General features: G+C 46.2%; 1 protein-coding gene across 8 annotated transcripts in view; it reads left to right on the top strand.

Moving 5' to 3' along the window:
• Positions 1-22,754, top strand: part of NFATC3 (nuclear factor of activated T cells 3) — a 74,590-nt gene that overhangs the window by 12,412 nt on the left and 39,424 nt on the right. For 7 of the 8 annotated variants that reach the window (XR_012789154.1, XM_075576949.1, XM_075576946.1 and 4 more), the window contains one exon: positions 19,331-20,432. Coding sequence is in view for 7 of the 8 variants with exons in the window: in XM_075576949.1 (XP_075433064.1) it covers positions 19,331-20,432 (1,102 nt within the window). In the remaining variant the exon portion in view is untranslated. Of the gene's footprint in view, positions 1-11,574; positions 11,603-19,330; positions 20,433-22,754 lie in introns of all 8 variants that reach the window. The other variant, XM_075576947.1, reaches the window with a different exon arrangement.

Genomic DNA, 22,754 nt, shown 5'->3' with positions numbered 1-22,754 from the left:
TTTGACCCTGTCCGTGGCCTAAGACTTGCCTCTTACTTCGGCCTTTCCCTGTCTAACAAAACAATTTAATATATTAATTTTAATTAAAATTAATATATTAATATAATTTTAATTTGTTTACCTGTAAAGTATGGCGAGGCCCCCTTAAGTGGAGGCATGTTTAAAAAACAAAAAAAAAAACAAATTATGATAAGAATATAATTATTATTATTAATGATATCTTTGCTGTACTTTGTACGTGCCGTAACCCAATCGAGTGAGTTATAAAGCCTTGGTTGAATTCCATTAACCCACTAAGAATTGGGTGAACGCTCATGTTTGCTTTGATAAACTTTGGGACCTTGACTTCTGCAACCTTCACCTAGTTGACATTCCTCTTGATTGTTCTAATTTCTTCTTTTTTGCGCTCCACGATTTCTTGTTACCACGTGTCAATTGAAGATCAAGGGAAGATCCTCCTTTGGTCGACCAGCAACACCTATTTGGGCCAGTATGTTACTTATCGCTGAGAGTATTTGAGTCATTTAGATTCACATTATATATAGGGAGCGCCTATATTCCCCTTGCCCGCCTGTCCCAACTCCAATCCATTCAACATGCTGCTGCTAGACTCATCTATCTCACTCACTGCTCCACTTCTGACGCTCCACTACTCATATCCCTACACTGGCTTTCCATATAACCTAGAATCAGACTTAAGACTCTAGTAATGACTTACAAAGGTCTTGCTTACCCCCACCCCCCTTTACATCTCAGCCCTCACCCCCAAACATATCCATAAACACCGCCCACGTTTTGCCCACGACATCACCTCTCCTCTGCACCTTCATTACCTCTTCTCACTCCCACCTACAAGACTTCTCCCGCGCTGCCCCCTCTCCCTGGAATTCCCTACCACGCACCCTCACTCTCCCCCAGCTTTCAGATATTAAAACTCCCTGAAAACATACCTTTTTTTTTTTTTTAAAGAGAGACAATCTGGCATGGCTCCTAACATCCAACTCCCCCCTCCAACCCCATTGGGACGCTATCTAACATCCACAACTGCAATGGCTTCTTGGAATGAGCACTGCGGCTGGACCCGACTCCATCCTGAGACACACTGTCCCACAACGAGCAGCCACTTTACCTTGTGTGTTCACATTCTCTCATTCCCTCTAGAGTGTAAGCTCCCGGGATCAGGGCCCTCATTACCTTCTGTATCCGTTTGCCCACGTTTGTCCTTATTCGGTGTGTAGCTCTGTTGCTGTAAGTTACATCTCTCTGTACCCCCCACATATCTTGGCGCTTTACAAATAAACAATGATAATAAGAGACCATAATATTGCATGTAAGTGGGCACTTCTTGGGGCTTATTCTATGTCCAGTGAAACAGCCGATCAGGTCGTTTTCAGACAAAATTACCCATTGATGTCCGTGGCGAATTTTGTCTGGAAAAGGCTGGATTGTCCACGTCGCTGATTATAGAAAAGGTCCCATAGAGTTAAATTGCATTCACTTTATAGCACGGTATCGAAGCAAAGTGTTGCTTGCCCCTCTGACCGCTGTGGGATTAAGAAGTACGTGGGTGCCCTCCAGATGGCCAGAAGCAATTTTCGAAAGTGGGATTTTCTGAAATGCCACGAATCTCTCCTCGCTGAAACTTCAGTCTGTGTAGGGGGGGGGGGGGTGCTTGCTAAGCATTCGGTGCGCTTCACTTTTTTTTGCCTCCGGTAGCGAAGGGGTTAAAAATGTTTGCTTTTTGTTTGAAATTGAGGCAGCGGCTGGTCACTGTTAATAACTGGAATCCATTTTTCAGTTATATACATGTATTTTAGACCACCGCGGCCCCCCCCCCTTTTTTTCCCCTTCGTTTTGTTTCTTCTCTACTCTGTGTCGTTTTTGTTAGCGAAGTGTGTGTGTGTGTGTGTGTGTGTGTGTGACACTGCAATATTTCACAATCTGTGCCCTTTCCTCCTCCCCACCCCCCTCTGCGGTCCTCTTCATGCGACCCCCACATACATTGTACTGTTTAGTGACACACCACCATGTATGTGAGTCAGGCCACGGGTATGTGCAGAATCCAGGAGCACATGTCTCTACATGCGTGGGACAGGCATTTGGGCCTCAAGTTTTGTCACGTCTGTGTGGAATTTCAGACCTGGCTGATTGCATCTGCAGCCTTGCGATTATTAGTCTTTCTTTCCCCCCCTTCAAGTTATTGTTATCAAGCGGCAAAATAATTTGGGAGCCCAGGAGTGTGCTGCGTGCTGTGTGCTGCAGGTCCACTTGACAGTGAAGAGCTTAAATGTAATATATATCTAGATCTATATATCGGTTTGGATCACAGGTGATCTATAATACCAGCACAGCACAACAATAGCAAATACAGGGTAATTTATTAGGTGTAAAATGCACACATTGGGCAACGTTTCTGTCCCCTGGGGACCTGTATTTGCTATTTTTGTGCCGGTATTATAGATCTAAACGGACTATTCCTGATTTCTGTTACCTGGCACGACGATTACCTTCCATGAGGCACTCTACCTGCTGTGTGCTGCCATCTTGTCTAGATATGTATATATTTTTTATTTATTTTTTAATCTTCCTTTTGCTTTGACATCACTGCAAAATCCTTCTGCAGATTTTGATCCCTGAGAAATATTGCTGTAAAACAATTGAGGGGCTTTCAGATGGCTACGCACTGACGAACTGGGTGGGTTTTAGTATATTAAAGGAGACTAACATGGAATATGTTGTACCTCAAATATATGCAGAAAGCATACAGCAGTCTTTTGTTTATCAGGTTATGTATAAACGGGCTCTTATAACTTCTCTAGGTATATATATATATATATGCGCTCCGCAATATGTAAGGAGACCTGACCCACAAGTTAATGTTTCTACATTGTAATGAAACGATGGAATTTGCATTCACAAAGCAGTCATTGCAAAATCCATGAAGGAATTGAACATGTCATTAGACTAGGTACTTTGAGGAAAGACGCAGGCTTCATTGTAAGAATCTGGAAAACATGCATTTCTTTTGTTCAATCTACGTAACTCTGATCCCTTAATACATGAAGAAAATGATTGCAGATAAGGGCCATTCACTGTGCTGACTTCCTTAACTTGCTTTCAATCCTTTAATAATATTTGATCTTAGCCATTTATTCCTTTATTATACCGAGCATATTTTTTACGTTATTTTACAGAAGAGCTTTAACCTGGGTTATACTGAAGACAGACTCTAGTCTGCGGTGTACAACCCGCCAGTGCCCCCGGGGCCCTGCAAAGCTTTGCATACATAGCCGGCCCAGCTGGCAGAGAAGCGGTTAAGTTACTTTGTTGATTTCTAATCGATGCGCAAACATACGTCTCCATAAGGAGCCAGCACACTCTTTGCATTTCCTAGAGCAAGGGATGGTGTCCTGTAGTTGGAGGGAACCCGGTGGTTCCATGGGACATGTTTTGTGGAGAGAGAACACAGAGCCATTATGCCTGGAATATATTTAAGTTGTGTTCAGTCTTGAGTGCAGTATTGAATGTAATATAGATATGCTGTGATGCAACACAATAAAGAGAATGTATCCCCCAAAGTGCTTGGAATAGACCGAAAGATTTGGGGGTTGGGGATTGAAACAAATATCAAACAAAGACTGTGTGTCTGTGTGTCTGTGTGTCTGTGTGTCTGTGTGTCTGTGTGTCTGTGTGTCTGTGTGTCTGTGTGTCTGTGTGTCTGTGTGTCTGTGTGTCTGTGTGTCTGTGTGTCTGTGTGTCTGTGTGTCTGTGTGTTTTTTCAGGGCATAGAAATCTATATCCATAGAGATGACAATGTTGGTGTCAGGGGTATAGGCACTCAGAAGCTGGGTTACCCTCATGCACTATTGGGCAAAGTTACCCATAATCCCTTGTATTAGGCTCTAAACAAAGGATGCCTTGCCAGTAAGGTTTGGGTTAATAACCCACCCACCAAGCTGCTAGATTCCAGCCTCCGTTCATTTGACCAACAAGACAAGTCACTTTATCTTCTTCTGCCTCAGGCATAAACCTTGGTGTAGGCTCTTGAGAGCACGAACTCGCCCAAAGTATTTCTGTGTTCAGCGGTGAGTTCATTAAATAGTACTATTAAGAATTATTACGTGGGATAGTCACATCAGAGCTTCGGGAATTCATCTTATCCCGTTAGGAAATGTCGGAGCCAGAAATCAAAACTGCTCTGGAGGTTTGCAACAAAAAAAGGGACCAGGCTCTGAGCAAACGAAACGAGGTCTATGTGTGCCATTTATTACCATGTTTCTGTGTGACTGTCTCTGCCTTGAAGGGATCATTTCTTCAGCCCAATCAGCGTATAATTTGCAGGGCTGCAAACACTCGATAAAAATAAACCCAGCGAGCATGGGATGCTGAGAACAGCTCAGCAATTTACAAGCCAAGGTATTAACGCTTGAGCAGAGGCCGTGTGGGGGTTAGTGTTCCCTTTCCCTGCTTCTCTGCCCGCTCTACGCGCAGGCAGACTTCACAAGCGCCTTCTTTATCCCCGTGCTAAGCTGACTTTTAGACTCCGTTAGGCTCTGTTTCAGCAAAGTGGTGCTTGGAAAGTAAGCCATCAGCTGACGGTCTCATTTGTCAAGACACATCAGAGCTGGGGTAGGACTCCAGTCCTCAAGGGTCACCAACAGGTCAGGTTCTCAGGATATCCTGGCTTCAGTACAGGTGGTGCCACCTGTGCTGAAGCAGGGACTGATTGAGCCAGCTGTGCTGAAGCAAGGATATTCTGACAACCTGACCTGTTGGTGGCTCTTGAGGACTGGAGTTGGCCTTCCCTGCATCACAGGTTTAAATAAAATAAAAACCCCTTTCTCCCAAAATGTGCTTTGTGTAGAAATGATAGTTGAGGGTGGCCGCTTTTTGAAGTCTCAACCAAGTAAAGCATATAGCAGTAGTTTTGCTTTGTAATAAATTCCAGCCCCCACCTCCCCTCAGCAGCCGGCCTCTCACGAAAAGGTGCCCAAAGCTCCTCGTGTGTTACTGGTTACGTTAGTCAGGTGGGGGTGTCCCAGCAGTGTATTTCCCTGTCACCCCCATGCAAGCTGCTGGCGTTCCTGAATTGGGGATTACTTTGTAGTCTGTGAGAAGAATGCGTATTAAATGCACTGGTCACTCCTATACCTCTGTGCACTGGTCACTGTCTGTGCGCACTGGTCACTCCTCTGCCTCTGTGCGCACTGGTCACTCCTCTGCTTCTGTGCGCACTGGTCACTCCTCTGCCTCTGGGCGCACTGGTCACTCCTCTGCCTCTGGGCGCACTGGTCACTCCTCTGCCTCTGGGCGCACTGGTCACTCCTCTGCCTCTGGGCGCACTGGTCACTCCTCTGCCTCTGGGCGCACTGATCACTCCTCTGGGCGCACTGATCACTCCTCTGCCTCTGGGCGCACTGGTCACTCCTCTGCCTCTGGGCGCACTGGTCACTCCTCTGCCTCTGGGTGCACTGGTCACTCCTCTGCCTCTGGGCGCACTGGTCACTCCTCTGCCTCTGGGCGCACTGGTCACTCCTCTGCCTCTGGCCGCACTGGTCACTCCTCTGCCTCTGGCCGCACTGGTCACTCCTCTGCCTCTGTGTGCACTGGCTTCAATACCATCCATCCAAACACTCCCTTATACTCCTTGCTGTTGAGCCTGCACAGCAGTGTGTGTGTGTGTGTGTGTGTGTGTGTGTGTGTGTGTGTGTGTGTGTGTGTGTGTGTGTGTGTGTGTGTGTGTGTGTGTGTGTGTGTGTGTGTGTGTGTATGTGTATATATATATATATATATATATATATATATATATATATATATATATATATATATATATATATATATATATATATATATATATATATATATATATACACATACACATACACATACACATACACATACACATACACATACACATACACATACACACACTGCGTTGCAAGCCCTACGCCAGCAAAGGGGTTAAACCACCATTCATTTAAAGAGGAGGATTATTACGCACCGTGTATATAATTTTCTTTATACTGTATATCTGTGGCAATTATAAAGTCTCCTCCTGTCCAGAGAATAAATCCTCTTAAGGCTACCTGATCAACAACATAATCACACAGGTGCTACGCTCACGTGGGCCGTGCGTTCCCGCAGGGCACTAACTGTGCCCAGAGCTCTCCCTTCTATCCATGGTTACTAATTGCAGCCTAAGCAACGCCTGCCATTGTCTCTGCTCTCTATGCTGTGGTTCAGAAGCCTTCGTTCAATTGTGATCGATGTGAGAGGGGCACACACTTCTTGTGTTATTTTTGTTTTTTTTGTTTATGTGCAAAACCTTCTATAGATCAGGGAAACTCCGGTCCTCCCAGGGCCACCAACAGGTCAGGTTTGCAGGATATCCCTGCTTCAGCACAGGTGGCTCAGTCTTTGACTGCACAAGGGGGGGGGGGGGAGAAAGAGGGGGCCAACTATATATTTATTTATTTTTTCAAAAGAGACCTTTTAAATAAATCTGGCTTTTGTAATGGTTGTGTGTTTTTCAAGTAAAACTTTTTGAAGGGGGGGCTGCAGATTTTGATGCCTCAAGTGTTAAAACAGCAAGACGAAATGCACTGCAGCTCTATGTAACATCTTTGTACTCAATGATTGCAGCTACCTCTATTTCTCCTGGGCAATCTGGGTATAAACATCCTGGCTTTGCATTGTAGTTTGTGACCATGCAGGATTCTGAGTCTGCACGGTGAGATTCCTCCGTATTTCTCCCTGAAACATCACTCAATCTTAATTACAATCAAAATAAGCGTGTTAGATGACCGTATTTTAGTTTAATGGGCGGTGGGATTATTGCTGTATGGGTGACAGAGGCTGGCCAGAGTGCGTCCGTTAAGAAGAATCCCATCTCTTCCTCGCACACTGTCACATGGACCTAAAGTTGGGCAGTAGACCGATATGATGGTAAAGACAATAGGTCGATGGTGCCACTTTTATTATCGTGAAATGAATGTCGGTCAGCCTCGGACGACACTGACTTTAGGTCCTAGAAAGAAAGAAGACGGCACTCCAGTGGTCTTGGCAAACACATGGTTTAGTAATGCAGAAGTACAAGGGCCAACGTTTTGCTCTTTGGCAAAGATCCACCGTAGGACCGAAACGTTGATCCTTGTACCACTGCAGTGCCGCCGTCTTCTCCTCCGAGCTGCCCCCCCCTGACCTACAGCAACTGCTGTGGCCTTTTCAGAGGAATTTGCTTAGAGCTTTCATTAGACCTCCTTAAATTTCCTTACAGCTGTGATATAAATCTAATGGGTCATTGCCTCCAGGTTTTCACACCCTTTTGAGTTATGAAGAGGGTTGTTATTATATGACTGAAGCAGTCGCTCTGTGGTAATGTCGCTGCCTTTTGATGCGGTTCAAATCGGTGTGTCGGCTATACTTGGGAAATTGGGCGTCGCTTTACCATCACCATATAAGCCAGGGGTGGGGAAACTCCAGTCCTCAAGGGCCACCAACAGGTCAGGTTTGCAGGATATCCCTGCTTCAGCACAGGTGCAGTCTTTGACTGGGCCACTGATTGAGCCACCTATTGGGCTCTTCATTGTATGTACAGCACTGCATACATTGTCAGCACTATGCAAGTTGATATATGGGCGCATGCCGGTCCTGGGCAGGGATTGGATCAACCGGCATAGATGCGAATCGCTGCCCCAGTGCGCTGGGAATCCCGGTATTGCGGTGAAGGCGAGAGAACATTCAGACGCTGCAGTGATCGTCCATTGTACGGTATGCGGGGGAGGTTTAATGAGACATGAACCGCCGCTGCCAGCGGTATGTCACCTACCATAGAAATATCCGGGCTTCTCTCTTACACCAAAGGGGTCAACAAGAGGGATTAAGGGGAGCAGGAACAAACGCCACATAATAATTTTAGTGGTGTGCATTAGGGGGTTTCCATTGGCGATTGCAGGGGCTTAGGCTATGGGTGCTCCAGTCCTCAATCCTCTTATTTCCCCCCCCCCAACAGGTTAGGCTCTCAGGATATCCCTGCTTCAGCACAGGTGATGCAGTCAGATTAAGCCTCTGATTGAGACACCTGTGCTGAAGCAGGGACTGATTGCGCAACCTGTGCTGAAGCAGGGATATCCTGAAAACCTGACCTGTTCGGCAGGACTTGAGGATTGGGGTGGAGCCCCCCCTGGCTTAGACGGAACTAAGAACAGCCATCATTGGTCAGCATTATTAATTATTTGGGCACTTCCATAAATTCTGGGAAGTGTCTTCTTCTTACTTTATTCAATTGTAGGCAACAAGTGACAGAGAAGCCCAATGCTACATCCAATATGATAAAAATACACAGTAAAATACTTATATATATTCTCTTGAAAAAGGGTCATTTAGTTTAACCCTTTGGCCAAAGCGTTGTAAGCCTGTGAGCCACGACAAGGCAGACGCAGTTCGCAGGTCCTAACACTACCAGATAAATACTAATATACCTCTAATAGGATTAAAATTCTCATTTACCTCTATTAGGAGGGAGATTCTGTTGTACAAAGTTGTACACTGCTTTTTCTGAGCAGAAAATTGTTCTTTAGATGGGATCACTTCAATAGTTAGTAATTATGTCGACCTGGCGGGGAGAGCACAGAGATATTCAGTTTGACATCACTGTTCGATCACATGGGGTTTATGGCATTTCTCTTGCCCTACATATGAAACACTAAAACGGAAGCCAGCGGCACGCTGGCACGTCACATGCTCTCACCCCCGTCCCCTCGCCCGCCCCGTCCCTGTGTTGAGAACAATTGCCAAGATTCATTCAATAATATGAGGTTGGGTTAGGAGAGCTTTTCACATGACATACACACATCACACAATGTGCAGTGTGTGTCGCTTTCATTGGGGGATCTCGCCTAATGGATGAAAGAAGGTGATCAGGGATGAGTTAAAAAGCAGCTTCTAGCAGATCCACAATGGTCGCCATTTTTAAATGTCTCCGAGAATATGATTTCCCTGAAAATGTGATCAGATAAAAAGTAACTAACGACTGCAATCAATAAAATGGGGCATATCCAGGCTTGCCACCCTCTTTACTGAGATACTTTGGACCCTAAAAGATTTCAGGCTTCTCTTTGTTTGTCCTCACGATGTAGGACTAACTTGTTCTTACCCCAAGAGATAATAAGCCCGAATGAAAGTAGGCTGGTTAGGCTGTGAGTGAGATGTACGGGCAGTAACTCGAGGGAAGGGCGCTGTCCTGTTATGCGTTTATCTTTTATTTACAACTCTGTAGCCCCTGCAATGTATCACCAGGGCTGCAATTGTGCTTAACATTTTGATAACAACTCAGAAACGCCAGATAGAAACCGACGGCATTAAAAATAATAACCATTATATTGTGCCTTTTTGTATCCCAAACAATTTTGCATTAATACACCAAGGACATTGATGCAGCCGTCTCTGGAGTGGAATCTCCGATTTTTAGGGCATGCTTCAAACCGGAGAAAGGGTCATGTAATGGTACTAATGTAATTAAAACAGGGGAAATACATGGATTTGTGTTAGTGTAAGACAGGGGACGGGCCAACTCCAGTCTTCAAGGGCCTCCAACAGGTCAGGTTTTCAGGCTATCCCTGCTTCAGCACAGGTGGCTCAGTCAGAATGACAGTCTAGACCAGGGGTGGCCAACTCCACGGTTTAGGATATTTGGTCGCGGCGGTTTCGCCGTGACTCACCCTGCCACCGGAACCTGCTGCTACCGCCGCCACCACTTCACCGCGAAGGTAAGCCCCTCTACCGTAATCCCTAAACCCCCCCCTTACCATAAACCCTAACCCTAAAAACCCCTACTATAACCGCTAACGCCCTTCAATTAACCGCCTACCCCAAGTCTTAAAACCCCTTAAATTAACCCCCTACCCTAAACGGTAATAAAACTTGCCTTGAAGTGGCGCTGATTCCAGTGGTGGATCAGCTGCGGCAGAGCGTCCGTCTGTGGCGAGCACTGGCGGCCGTTTTTTGATCGCGGTGAAACAGCCAAGGCCAAATGTTCCATTCCGCCTACTTAAGTCCTCGAGCCACCAGCAGGTCAGGTTTTCAGGATATCCCTGCTTCAGCACCTTCTTGAGCCACCTGTGCTGAAGCGGGGATATCCCTAATACCTGGCCTGTTGGTGGCTCTTGAGGACTGGCGTCGGCTGCCCCTCTGGTGTAAGAGGTGGCAACTACAATCAAATGTGTGATGGCGTGTTTTCGAGAACAACACTGATGTGTAATAGGCAAGAGCCAGGACTATTGTGCTTTTTGTTTTCACACCTGAGGCGATGACCCATTAACCTTGAGAGTGAGGTCATCACAAGCTAAGCACTTACAAAGAACATAAACCCACACGGTGTTCTGTATGACACGCTGCTGTATAAAGTTTCCTGTGTTTGAAGAACTCTGGATTGACATTGCACGAGGGAGAGGTGGGGGGGGGGGGGGGGGAAGAGGACGGTTGCACCAGTTTCTCTCGCTGTGCCGTGTCATCGTTTGATCGACATGATCGCATGTCATTACCCAGAATCCCTGGCTGCAGTGCATGCTGAGAGATTATGGGGGAAAGGCAGGGTTGCAGACCTGTCTTGAGACGTGGGAATGTGCTCATAACGTGGTATTTTTATTTGCCATCAAATTTAGGTGCAAATTAGAACCTGTCCCGCACATCTGGCAACTTTAACGATCCTATACCGCGCTGAAACGGGGGTTTGACGGCTACATTTCACAGATTTAAGTGGAGCGTGTTTTTAAATGAGTGCTTGATGTACGCAAGGGAAAAGGTGATACAAAAAGAGTTATAGTACAACACAAGTTTCGGGTGCCCTTTGGTTTGCTTGTGCCTGGTACCGTCTCTTACACATCTTTACCACTTTCGATTATAGCTACCAGAGTGCCTGTATCTGGCTTTATGCCTTTAGGTTATAACTACCAGAGTGCCTGTATCTGGCTTTATGCCTTTAGGTTATAACTACCAGAGTGCCTGTATCTGGCTTTATCTCTCCTTTTTTTGCTTCTGGTATTTTGTCTCCCAAAAGGAGCAGTTTCTCCTACTCATTATTTTATTTCACCTTCCACCCCCATTTCTTTCTTTTTTACTTTGCTGTTTATTTAATTGTTTTTGATGGGGACTGGGGTTCCCCCGGAGCCAAGAAGTAAAGTTTTACATCTTTCCTCATGGGGAAACAAAATGGCTGGCACATCCCAGGCCAATAGGAAGCTGCAACATCATTGATTTTGTGACTTCCTATTGGATAGCCATTTAAAAACCCCGTTTTAAAAAGCCGTAAGTAACCCTGATCACTTCGCCAGTTAGTATCTCGAGCTTAAAATAGTGCGGTTCATCTCTGAGGGACCCCCTGGTTTGTATCAAAAATGGTGGTTAGTTGGGTTTATTTCTTTGATCTCGTTCTCTGCCCTGTCCCACCTTAACCCGTGTGCCTGACCGTGCCGGCAGCAGAGGGTCAAACATATGTAACTGCTGATTTTAGTTTTATAAGAATATTTATGTTTTTTGATATGTTTAAAAAGGAGATGCCCGTCTGTTTCTTTACAGATAAATCAATATTTTGCTTCGATGAAAGGTACGTTTTATTTTTTACATTAGGTGGGAAGATCGGTGTCCTCGGAGCTGAACTGCATTCATTTCAACTTCCAGAGATATTTAGGCTGCGCTTATAGTGCCTGGCGATGCGACGTCGCTCCAAAACAAATCCCGTGGCTTTCCTTCCCTGCACACAGACATCCCCTCCTCCTCCTGTGTTACCCGTCCCAGTTTTCAGCAGCATGGGGGACAGGAGGAGCAGGCTTACAGTAGTACTTCCTCCCCCAGGTGAAAGTCTGTGACTTATGATTGTGTGTGGTGTGTGTGTTGTGCCTGTGTTGGTTTTGATTGTGTGTGTGTTTTGTGACTGAGTGTGTGTGTGTTTGTGGTTGTGATTGATTGTGTGTTGTCTGTCTGTGTTGGGTGTGTTGTGATTGTGTCTGTGTTGGCTGTGAGTGTGTGGATGGTGAGTGTGTGTTGTGATATTAGTGTGTGTTGTGATATTATTGTGTTTGTGTGCCGTGTATGTGTGTTTTGATTAAATGCAGCGGTGCGCAAACTGGTGGGGTGTACGGTTTCCAAAGCTTGGCGCTTCGGGAGACAAACAAAATTGACTTTGAAGCGCGCTCAGCAGCAGTCAATACACACACGCACACCACAAGCCAGCCACACAAACACACACAAAAATAGCCCCGATCCATGCCCCCCCGCTCGTGCTTGCAAAATTATGCAGGACACCGTGTGCTCATGCTTGGAGAGTTGGTGATGTCACCGCTCTCAGCGGCAGCGTGGACGCAGCTTAAAATTTTGCGAGCGGTTGAAAGAAGTATTTAGACATATTTGTATTTACATTGTATACCGTTTAATAAAGGTTGTTTTTTTTTGTTTGTTTTACATGTGATTGATTACATCAGGCAGGGGGGGTGACCCGAGAAATTTTATGGATGAAAAGGGGGGCTCGGCATAAAAAGTTTGCTCACCCCTCCCTAGAGGCTATTTTTTACTTTTTAGTGTAACCATACGTTGCAAAGGAAGTGACAAGTTTTATTCGCCTCTTTCACAATCGGGTTCTTTTTGTGTTTTTAGGTTTTTTGTTTCTTGCCTTTAACTTAATTTTATTCTTCCACCACTTGTTTTACTTGCAGCTTAGTTCAGTTACTTGCATGCTGAAGGGCCGTCTGTGCACTTCTCGTATGTTTCAAACAAATAAACAAGCCTTTTAAAGCTCCCTCACATGAAAAACACTCCTGGACATGGCCCATCCCCCCCCCCCTCTCGGGCATGGGCTCCTATAATATTTGTGTCCTGCCCCATGAGCGTGCCCTGCTCCTTTTCTGGGGAGGCAGTTTGGTTAAAAAAAAAAAATCCTGATTCTCTTACGCTCTGGTGCCTGAGGTTCCCATGGTAACCTTGCGAGCGGGCTCTGGTGAGAGCTCCATTTTAACCTCCCGGACACTTAATACTTCAAAACGTTTTCTATCTCCAGAAATAATTAAAACAATAAAATGAAGATCAGCACAGACGGCTGCTTTTTTTTTAAGGGTGTCGGACACGACTTGAAAAATAAGGTACGGAACAAGGGAGAGACACGGGGGAAAGGCGCACAAGATCCTAGTGATGGGTGATGATGGATATATTTTGGGATGAAATGTCCCTGTTATACAGAATGACTTGTGGTGCAATGTAACTATGCGCTCCCCCGAAGCTCCGTTGGTCTGTGAGCAGGGTGGTCTCCGGAGAGGGAGGGGGGGGAAGGGGGTTGTACAATTGGCAGCTATACGTGGAGCTGAGAAACCTCTGATCATTTCTTGCCCAATAAAAGGTGGCCGGGAAGATTGCTGGTAGGAAAGGGACAGCCGTGACCTTTATTTCACAGTTGTCATTATTTATCCACGTTGCTCCCTACATGCTTGAAGTATATGGCTCATATATGAAGGATTTACATGGTATCCATATTAAGGCGCTTGGTCACGGCGCACCACGCTGCATGTATAATAATTGCAGGGCTCTCATATTTATATTCTAGATGGCTATTCTTGCTCCAGTGCGGGGCATCGCGGCCGGTCCAGATTGTCCCCGCGATGGCGGTTAGCGCCGATTCTGGGTTCGATGCCCCCCTGCCTGAGCTTGATGTATCTGCTTTTATGTTCATTACTTAGATGGGTTTGTACGGTCCTGGGTATGAGTAGGTTTTGTTTCTCTGTATGACAGGTGAGGTACAGTCCCAGACATGCAGTACTGCTATAAACGCTGTGCACGTGATTTTGGGCCGTAGCCTACACCCTCACCACGGATGAGTAATCTGTAGGGGATTAATCACGCTGCCGTACTCTCCCTTTATTTTACACAAATGAGGGCAGTATTAAGCACCCACATGACATCATCATAATAATAATAACTCATTTAAGCACACACACATCACAGGGACATAATCCCCCTTAGAAAAGCCCTTCAGCTGTCTCCTTTCAGCACAAGCTTTGCTGTGTGTGCTGCACAGCTGTGCATCAGGATGTTAGAAGGCCTCCCTGCATGCACATCTGGCCACTCCTTCATTACTCACACATCTGGCAGCCGCAAGGCTCAGAATGGGGAATGAAGCTTTCTTTCTTCGCGCAGAGAATGTAGAACGCACATGGATGTTTGTTACGGTGATTCCTTTAGATTACGGGTAAAGCAGTGGGACTGTTACTCTTTAGGGTCATTTAGGAATGCATTAAAGGCTAAACTTGCAACAGTGCGTTATACAGTGAGAGCCCAGTCTGGCTCTTCTTTATTTAATGTAAAGCTCTTCATACACGCTAACATTTTTGTACTTCCAAATAAAAGTAGATCTATTTAGTTTGTTTCATTATCGTCTGACTGACAAAAGGGCCTTCACCAAATTCTATGCAATGTTAGACCTGAAAGTGTTACTACAGGAGCACAACAATGAATATAACCGTGTATATAACACAACCTTCTGCTTTGTGAGAGGCTCGCTCGCGCTGGGCTTTACGTTTTTAAAGTCGCAGTGACCAGGGAGACGCTGCACAGCGACCTTTTTGAAAATAGAAATGGCGGCTGTTTTTTAAGAACATTCATTCACCAAGTAGAACATCACTGGAGGATTTCCTAGATAAGCGCGAAGGTCGGGTGTAAAAGGAGAATGTGGAGAAACCAAATGTGACCCGCAGTTTGTTTTCGGGCTCGGTCCTGAATACTGCAATTTGGGAACTGAACCCACAGTTTGATTTCTCCCACAAGGTCTCATACCCTAATAAAAGTGTGTGTGTGTGTGTGTGTGTGTGTGTGTGTGTGTGTGTGTGTGTGTCAGGCTGAAGGTAAACAGATGAAGATGTGAACCTGTAAAATGAAGAGAAGGTGTCACATGGGGCAGTAAGCGCAACTTATTGCATGTTCAGTATATTTTGCTTGGTGCCTTTCACCCTTGTGGAGAATTGCGTCCTTTGGCATCAAAAAGGTTAAATATTGCACTCCGAAGCGCCTCTGCTTTAATAACGTGGGGGGGGGGGGGGGATTAGGAGCCCAGACTGCTGCGGTGATGCGCCTAGTTTGCATGTCGGATTTAAATGGAGCACTTCCTGTTTTCTTCAGCTCTTCTGAAACAGTCTTACCGCCAGAATATTGCATCACGCACTCACACAGAGACCTTCTCTCCCCCCCGCCCCCCCCCCCCTCTGTACCCCCCGTGTGTTGCAATGACTCCGACCTGGGACTTCCTTGCCATATTGGCCTGAATTTGGGATTGTGGGAAGAATGGCTGTTTTAGGACTGCCTGTCAGCGCAGACAGCAGCAGGGACACTCCTGTTATTGCTGCATATTTGCCTCCGACCCCACTCCCCCCCCTAATAATAAACCTGCTGCCCTTTGTAATAATACTGAGTACTTTACTCCAGGGGTTCCCAACTCCATTTCAAGACCCTCCCCAACTGGGCAGTGTTTAAGGAATCCCAAGCTTCTGCACAGGTGGCTCAATCAGTGATTGACCCATCCGTGCTGAAGCAGGGACTGATTAAGCCACCTGTGCTGTAGCTGGGATATCCTGAAAGGGTCTTGATAACTGGGGCTGAGAACCCTGCTGTAGTCCCTGCTCCTGTTATTGCCCTTGGCAGAGATACACATACAGTAGCAGTATAACACCGCGTATGCACACTATGAGCTAAGGAAAAGGATGGATCATTGTTTTTATCTCTGGGGGGGATGCGCTGATGCGCAGAATAGCACAGTGACCCTGCATTAGCTGCCATTCGGGTCAGCAGCAATAATAAGCACAGGATCGGCGTGCCATAGTGCATATTGCAGGCATCCTGGCGTAAATTACAATGTTGAACCACATGATAATATAATAGTAAGTTGGTGTAATTCCTTGGGATAGCCACTTCCAGCCCTGGGACTCGTAGGAAGGCAGCCTCTGTTCCACACTGTCAAGTAGGCACATACGCCATGCATCCTTATATAGAGAGAGATATGCATGTCCATAGGGCCAGGCATGAGTGTACTGTGCGTAATTATACATCACATCCATCTCGTAACGAAACCGTCCCAGACTTTCCATTATAGGAAGCTTCTATCCCTACTTCTCTCCGTGTGTGTGTGTGTGTGTGTGTGTGTGTGTGTTTATTTGCAGGAGGTTGTATAATTACGCGGAAGCGTTTACAGTTTAATAGTGGAGGTAGATGGTGATTTATTTTTCTTATAGTCAGTGTCTGGCCCAAAGTATTAAAGTCCATTGTTTGTGTCTTGAGGCCCAGGGTGCAATATATTAAAGTTTAACACTGATCTGCGTAAACAAAGTGTGTGTGAGCACTCCAGACTAGAGAAAGTAGAAAATATTTAATGTGTCAGAGCCAGTACAAAGATCTCTAGCTGGTGATTCTTGTACTCACTGTGGTGCATTCATTTAATATGTTCTTATATCTATATTATATCTTCCGTGCTTGCTGGACACGGATCATCCTACCTGCACCTAATCTAAGTTTGCTAAATTCTTTTCTTTCTTAGAGAGAGTGTCTTGGTTCTATTTTTTTTTTAATTATGTATGTTTATTCTGCTGTCAACACAGACTTTACTGGCTCTCAGCTCTTCTATTTCTGATGTGCTCCGATATGTTTTTCTGAGCCCTGCTATGAAATAAAGTTCTGTAAGTGGTTTTTGTAGCTCTGCTTCTGCACTAACTGCTTCCAGTGCTGGTCAATATTGAGAAAGGAATACTATTGTTGTACTCTGCCCATTACTGTGCAGCATACCGGTTTCATATTACTCCAGCTTCCTTCATTCCCATGACACTATCCAATGCTTACATCTCCTCCATTTAACAATACAAAATGACAAGAACAATGGGTCATTGACCCCCTCGCAATCTCTTGGAACGTGTTGTGGGCATGTGAGGAGTTAACATTTCATTTCTTTTTTTATTCTTGGTTGACAGAACCAGTGAAGCAAAGTGGGTAGGTATGATGTGTTACTGACCTGTCCGAAACCCAGAATACATTTACGTTCAGATCTTTCTGAGAGAGAATGGCCGCTATGATTATTAGAGTTGCTTTATTACTCCCCAGAGCGGATAAACTTCCATTAATTGTTTGCTGACTTGGCATAAAGGGCAGGATCCTGAGAGCTATGGAGGTAAAACTGGATAAGCAGGGAGCATTCATAATGCTTTCAATGCCAAAGGGGTTAATTTCACATAAATGATGTCTCTCTTGGAAGTTCGGCGAAAGGCATGCTAGGGGAGCACTGCTATTATATACACACACGAAGCAGCCATTCGGGCTGGCTTCATTCACAAATCCCCATTGGAGTTTGAGGATTTTTGTCCAAGAACGTCGGCTTCGGCCTATATAGGATTGGGCCCCAAGTTAGTTGGGGTGTCCGGGCACAGCACACGGGATCTTAGAGATGAGCTATTGTAATTGGATAAACCAGTTCATAGCTGACCAATAAAACGACAACAAACCCGCAGCAGAGTTGCTGCTCTCGTTAGTAAAACGCTTACGTTATCGCAGCTCTGAGATACCTCGGTAAGCTGGGGGTCTTCAAATGGGCTGATTTGTTTCTCGTCAAACGGTACCGTGAGACTGTGCAAAAATATGCAGAGGAGAAGCTGGAATAGGCTTGACTGTGCCTTTAGTCTGACTCCTGGGATGGAAAGCGTGTGTGTGTGTGTGTGTGTGTGTGTGTGTGTGTGTGTGTGTGTGTGTGTGTGTGTCCTCAGCCAATGTAGGAGTTTGAAATGTAGAGAGATGTGTAATGTTTCTCTTTTTTAAAGGGATTTCCCTCCCACCACCCCCCCCACACACAGCCCCTGTAAGCTCAGAACCCACCACATATACTTGGGTCAAAAGGAGCGCAACTAGGATTGTGATCTCCTGTATAGAACAGAAGCCCAAGGGCTACGTCCAACATCGTGACAAGTTATAAATTGCTTGTATCTCTCTTGTTCTGACCACACACTTGGCTGTAAAATTATCCCCTGGTTTTCTAGCTCGGTGAAATATTGACGTGAAATACATTCTTTTCATGGCCTTTGACATAAGGCCTCGATTGTGAGTTTGACAAATCATTTATAACTGGACCCCAATCACTGCAACTTTCAAATCGCTGCAGCAGCAATCTTTAGCTAATCTGTGTGAGGCAGTTGAGGGCAGCGTGCATTCTATGGGACGGGTACTCCGGACACCCACACCTGCGATAAAGTGAGGAAGGAACGGTGTATTTTAGTGCATTCACTTTACAGCTACTCCAGTAGATATTGCAAAGTGGATCTCTATACCAGGGATGGGCAACTCCTGTCCTCCACCAGCCACCAACAGGTCAGGTTTTCAAGATATCCCTGCTTTAGCATCAATCCGCGATTCAGTCTTTGACTGCATCACCTGTGCTGAAGCAGGGATTTACTTAAAACTTGACCTGTTTTTTTGGAGGGGGGTGGGGTGGTCCTGAAGACTGGCGTTGCCCGCCCCTGATATAACCTGTGCTTGGTGCCATCGGATTAGCTCTGTCCGCGTCCGATAAGAAACTGCATCCTTTCTGCCAGAACCTGAGTGCTCCTCGGGGAAAGGTATGAAATGAATCATCGTAAAGAATAGAAATGAAGATGCTCTTTTATTAATTGAGTCTTGAGTTATGAGATCTCGTGCAGTGATCTCCGATGCCAGGAGCAAATTAATTTCCTAGCTTTGCGTTGCCACGCTGGGACTGCACTCACATCAACTTTTATCCTTGTATGGCATTTTCAACCCAGTTTGTCTCTGCGAGTTAACACCTTCCTCACCAGAGCGCCCAGAAGCGGAATGTCCGGGAAGGGGTTAATATGTTTCACGTTGCGCAACGTCTGGTATAATGTCTGCTTCCATTATTTATTTATTTTTTATGACCGGTGTGATAAGGACGCCTTATTGAATCGGTTATTTATTAACTTTTGGGATGAACATAACCTTGTGGATACTTTGCTAACCTTTGAAGTGGGAGAGTCTTATCAGCACACCTTGGCAAGTCCCACTATCTTCTTTTTAAGCTTGGTATCCTATAAAGTTTTGTAGAGCTGGACAGCAATCAAATTCATTAATGCGGCTCTGAAAAGTAACATACAATAAGAGGACGTAACACTCTATATTACTGCTCCAAAAAAGTGTGTGTGTATAGATCATGGGTGGCCAACTCAAGTCCAAGAGCCACCAACGGGTCAGCCATGTACTGTACGAGTATAGGGTATACTTTGTGACATGATTCCCGAGCTTAGTCCGACTCTCTCCTCTCTGCTTTCAGATCTTGAACCCGATGACTGTGCATCTTTTTACATCTTCAATGTAGACCAGCCTCCGTCTGCCGTGAACCAGCCCGTCTGCATCCCCCGACATGGACTTCAGCCCTACTGCTCGGCCCGCTCCAACCCGCCCCGCTTCCACGGCTACAAAACCTACGATGGCGCCTGCGAGATGCCCAAATACAGCCCCGTGGGGGGTCCCAAGCCCTTCGAATGTCCCAGCATCCAAATCACATCCATCTCTCCCAACTGCCACCAAGACATCGAAACCACAGAGGAGCTGCTCACCAACGGCTCAGAGAATGATTACATGGAGAGGACCTCACGAGACCACCTCTACCTTCCCCTGGAGCCGTCCTACAGGGAGACCTCCTTAAGTCCTAGCCCTGGGAGCAGCATCTCCTCCAGGAGCTGGTTCTCGGACGCCTCTTCCTGCGAGTCCAATTCTCACATCTACGACGATGTGGAGTCTGAGCTGAACGAGGCTGCAGCGCGGTTCACGCTGGGCTCACCATTGGCATCTCCCAGCGGCTCTCCCAGAGGATGCCCAGGGGACGAGACGTGGCAGCAGTTTGGCTACGGGGCTTCTCTGTCACCCAGCCACTCTCCCAGAACTAGCATCACTGACGAGAACTGGCTTAACCCACGGCCGACTTCCAGGCCTTCTTCCAGGCCAACCTCCCCCTGCGGCAAGAGACGACACTCCAGTGCTGACATCTGCTACCCAGGCTCGGCCTCTCCCCACCATTCCCCAACACCATCCCCCGGCCACTCTCCAAGGGGCAGCATCACCGAAGACACGTGGCTTAGCACATCCCTCCACGCCGCCGGACCCAGCCTCCCTCCCTTCCAGTGCTGCCAGGAAACGGACATCCCCCTCAAAACAAGGAAGACCTCGGAGGACCAGAGCGCCACGTTATCAGGGAAAATAGATCTCTGTGGTGAGGAGCCGGGGAACATGTCCCCATCGCTGGAGACGCCAGCAGAGGACAGCCCTGGCTCGCAGCACCCGCTGAAGAAAGACTCGTCTGCCGATCAGTTTCTGTCCGTTCCCTCGCACTTTACCTGGAACAAACCAAAGCCTGGACACACGCCTATATTTCGGTGAGTAAGGCTCTGCCAACTTGAAATTCATTAGTACTAAAAATAGTGAGATTGCGCCTGGGTTTTCTTGATAGGATCAGTTCTACTGGAGGCGAAAGGATTAAAACCCCAGGCCTGCAACCCTCAGCTCTTTCTTTCTATTTTCTGGTCCCTTTTCTTGCTCATAGCGCATTCTCTTTACCTTTTGTTATCATGGTCGTATATTTCACTGGGTATTTCTCTGCAAAACTCATATATTGGAGAACTATGAATCTAAAAACTATTTGTATGGCTCCTGTTCGTTTGACGAGCTGCTTTAAAAACACATCCCGTGATCACCACAACTGTGAGATTCCTGCTAAATGCATTTTGGCTAAACCTCTAAACCTCTAATTAGCCCCAAACAGAAGCCGTTAATACGGTATTTTTATGTGTTGTGCTTTTCAGTGGTTTCTTTTTGGCATCACTCGTTAACTAACCTTAAACGATTAACAGATGTTTAATGAGACACCGTGCACTCCGCTTTTAATCCCAGTAGGGATTGATCTTCGCTCCGGCTTGCAGATGTTGGCGTGAACGGTCCTCACGCCGACTTGTAAACTTTGCTAAAGCCAAAGGAATTTTTGTTTTCTCACTTTCCTGCTCGACCCCTTTTAGCAATGTGATGTACATATGAAGAACCTTCAGCAGCTTCCTCCTCTTATAGAACCGTGACACGTTTCAGTTTCACGGTTTCATTGCAGTCGCCAACCACTCAGACTGTCACCATCTTCCTTCTCTCATTATTATTGTTCCGTTGCAAAGCACCGACATATTCCGCCGCCCGGTACAATGGGGGGAAAAGAGAGATTTGATCATTACATTGCTCTTGCATCTACAGCGTGTCCCTTTCCTCAGTCGTCTGAAAGTGTACGCAGAAGTAATCTATTCCTGGACAGAGCCGTGTGCAGCAGAATGTACACGCACAGAAAATAGCTACCCCGCAGAGCTTGCAATCTAATGTTGGTGTCTCGGGCACCAGGCGATGGTGACTTGCCCAGGGGGACCTAATGTTTTTGTGTGTTGTCCTGACTGGGTTAAATGCATTGTTTTTCTCTCTCTTGTGGGTGATACATTCACACCCATTGAAGTCCTTGGCACTTGCATGAACTAGGTGGTGATAATGGGGTGGATATGATGCCAGCCCTTATACGCAAGTTCCCAGGCCGCTATCTGCTCTCCATAGAAGAATAAGGGCCTTGAGCAAATATTAATTCTCTCAATTAATTGCGGTGGAACCCGCACCTCGTTTATTTGGGCCGCGCTTCAAGGGGTTTCTTATCTCTGGTGTCATTAATTCGACAGATTACTTTTTATTCACAAAGCAAATGTAACTTCCCCTTGTGCAGGAAGGTTGCAGTAAAGGGTGTGGGGGTTAGTGGTTCTACGGGTGTTCATGCAGACATTCTAGTGGCACAGACATTCCAATATCTAAATGAAGAATTAAGGTGTCTCTTTAATCGGGAATGTTCTGGTATTGTCTGAGTTGTTCTATTTGGGGGGGCGGGAGGGGATATGTTGCTTTGTACAAGTAATTCCATTGGTAGGGACAAGACTGAGGAAATTAGAGTGTTTTACTTATTGTTGATCAGTTTTGACCAGCCATATATTGGTTTCCTAATTGAAGATGTTTTGAAAATGTAGGTCCTAAGGCCACAATTCCTCCGCCTCCCCCCCCCCCCTCACCCCTTAACGTTTTACTGGATGAGAACCAGTGGGGGTCTTCAGGATCTGAACTGTGATATTTTCAGCCCTAGGGGCACCCCGCTTCCTGAGATACTTACCAAGTTTAGATATCTCTTCAGGAGAAACAAAATGGTTGCCAAATCTCAGGCCGTTTAGAAGCTGCAACAGCATCGGTTGTGACTTCCTGCTGGACGAACCTTTTTAACCCCCCTTTAACCCTCCCAGTAACTTCACTTCAGAGGGGGGGGGGAGAAAGATTCCAGGTACCAGAACGCCCTGCGTCCCCGGGCACTCGGTGGGTAAAGGAGGGTTGTGGGTTTGAAGCACAATTCCGCGGGTTAGACTCTGTTTGGGGGTCAGACTGAAGAATGCCGCTCGGATCCGGGTACAAATACGGAGCAGGTTTATTTGTTTTTAAATCGTAAGAGTTTCTGCAAAAAGTGTTTTCACAACAATATCTCCCCGCAGCCCAAAACTGCTGAGACTTTATTTTACATCTGAAAAGGGAAAACTAATGGTCGTTTCACCTTCAAACGTATATTCTGGGGGGGAGGGGGGAGAGGCTGTGTGAGCTGCGCTGGGATTTCAAACGCGCATTGAATCAGTGCGGATGTACAT

Source organism: Ascaphus truei, chromosome 19, assembly GCF_040206685.1.
Source record: "Ascaphus truei isolate aAscTru1 chromosome 19, aAscTru1.hap1, whole genome shotgun sequence".
NCBI lineage: Eukaryota > Metazoa > Chordata > Amphibia > Anura > Ascaphidae > Ascaphus > Ascaphus truei.
Note: the sequence above shows the minus strand (reverse complement) of the source record. Positions and strands in the feature narration are given on the sequence as shown.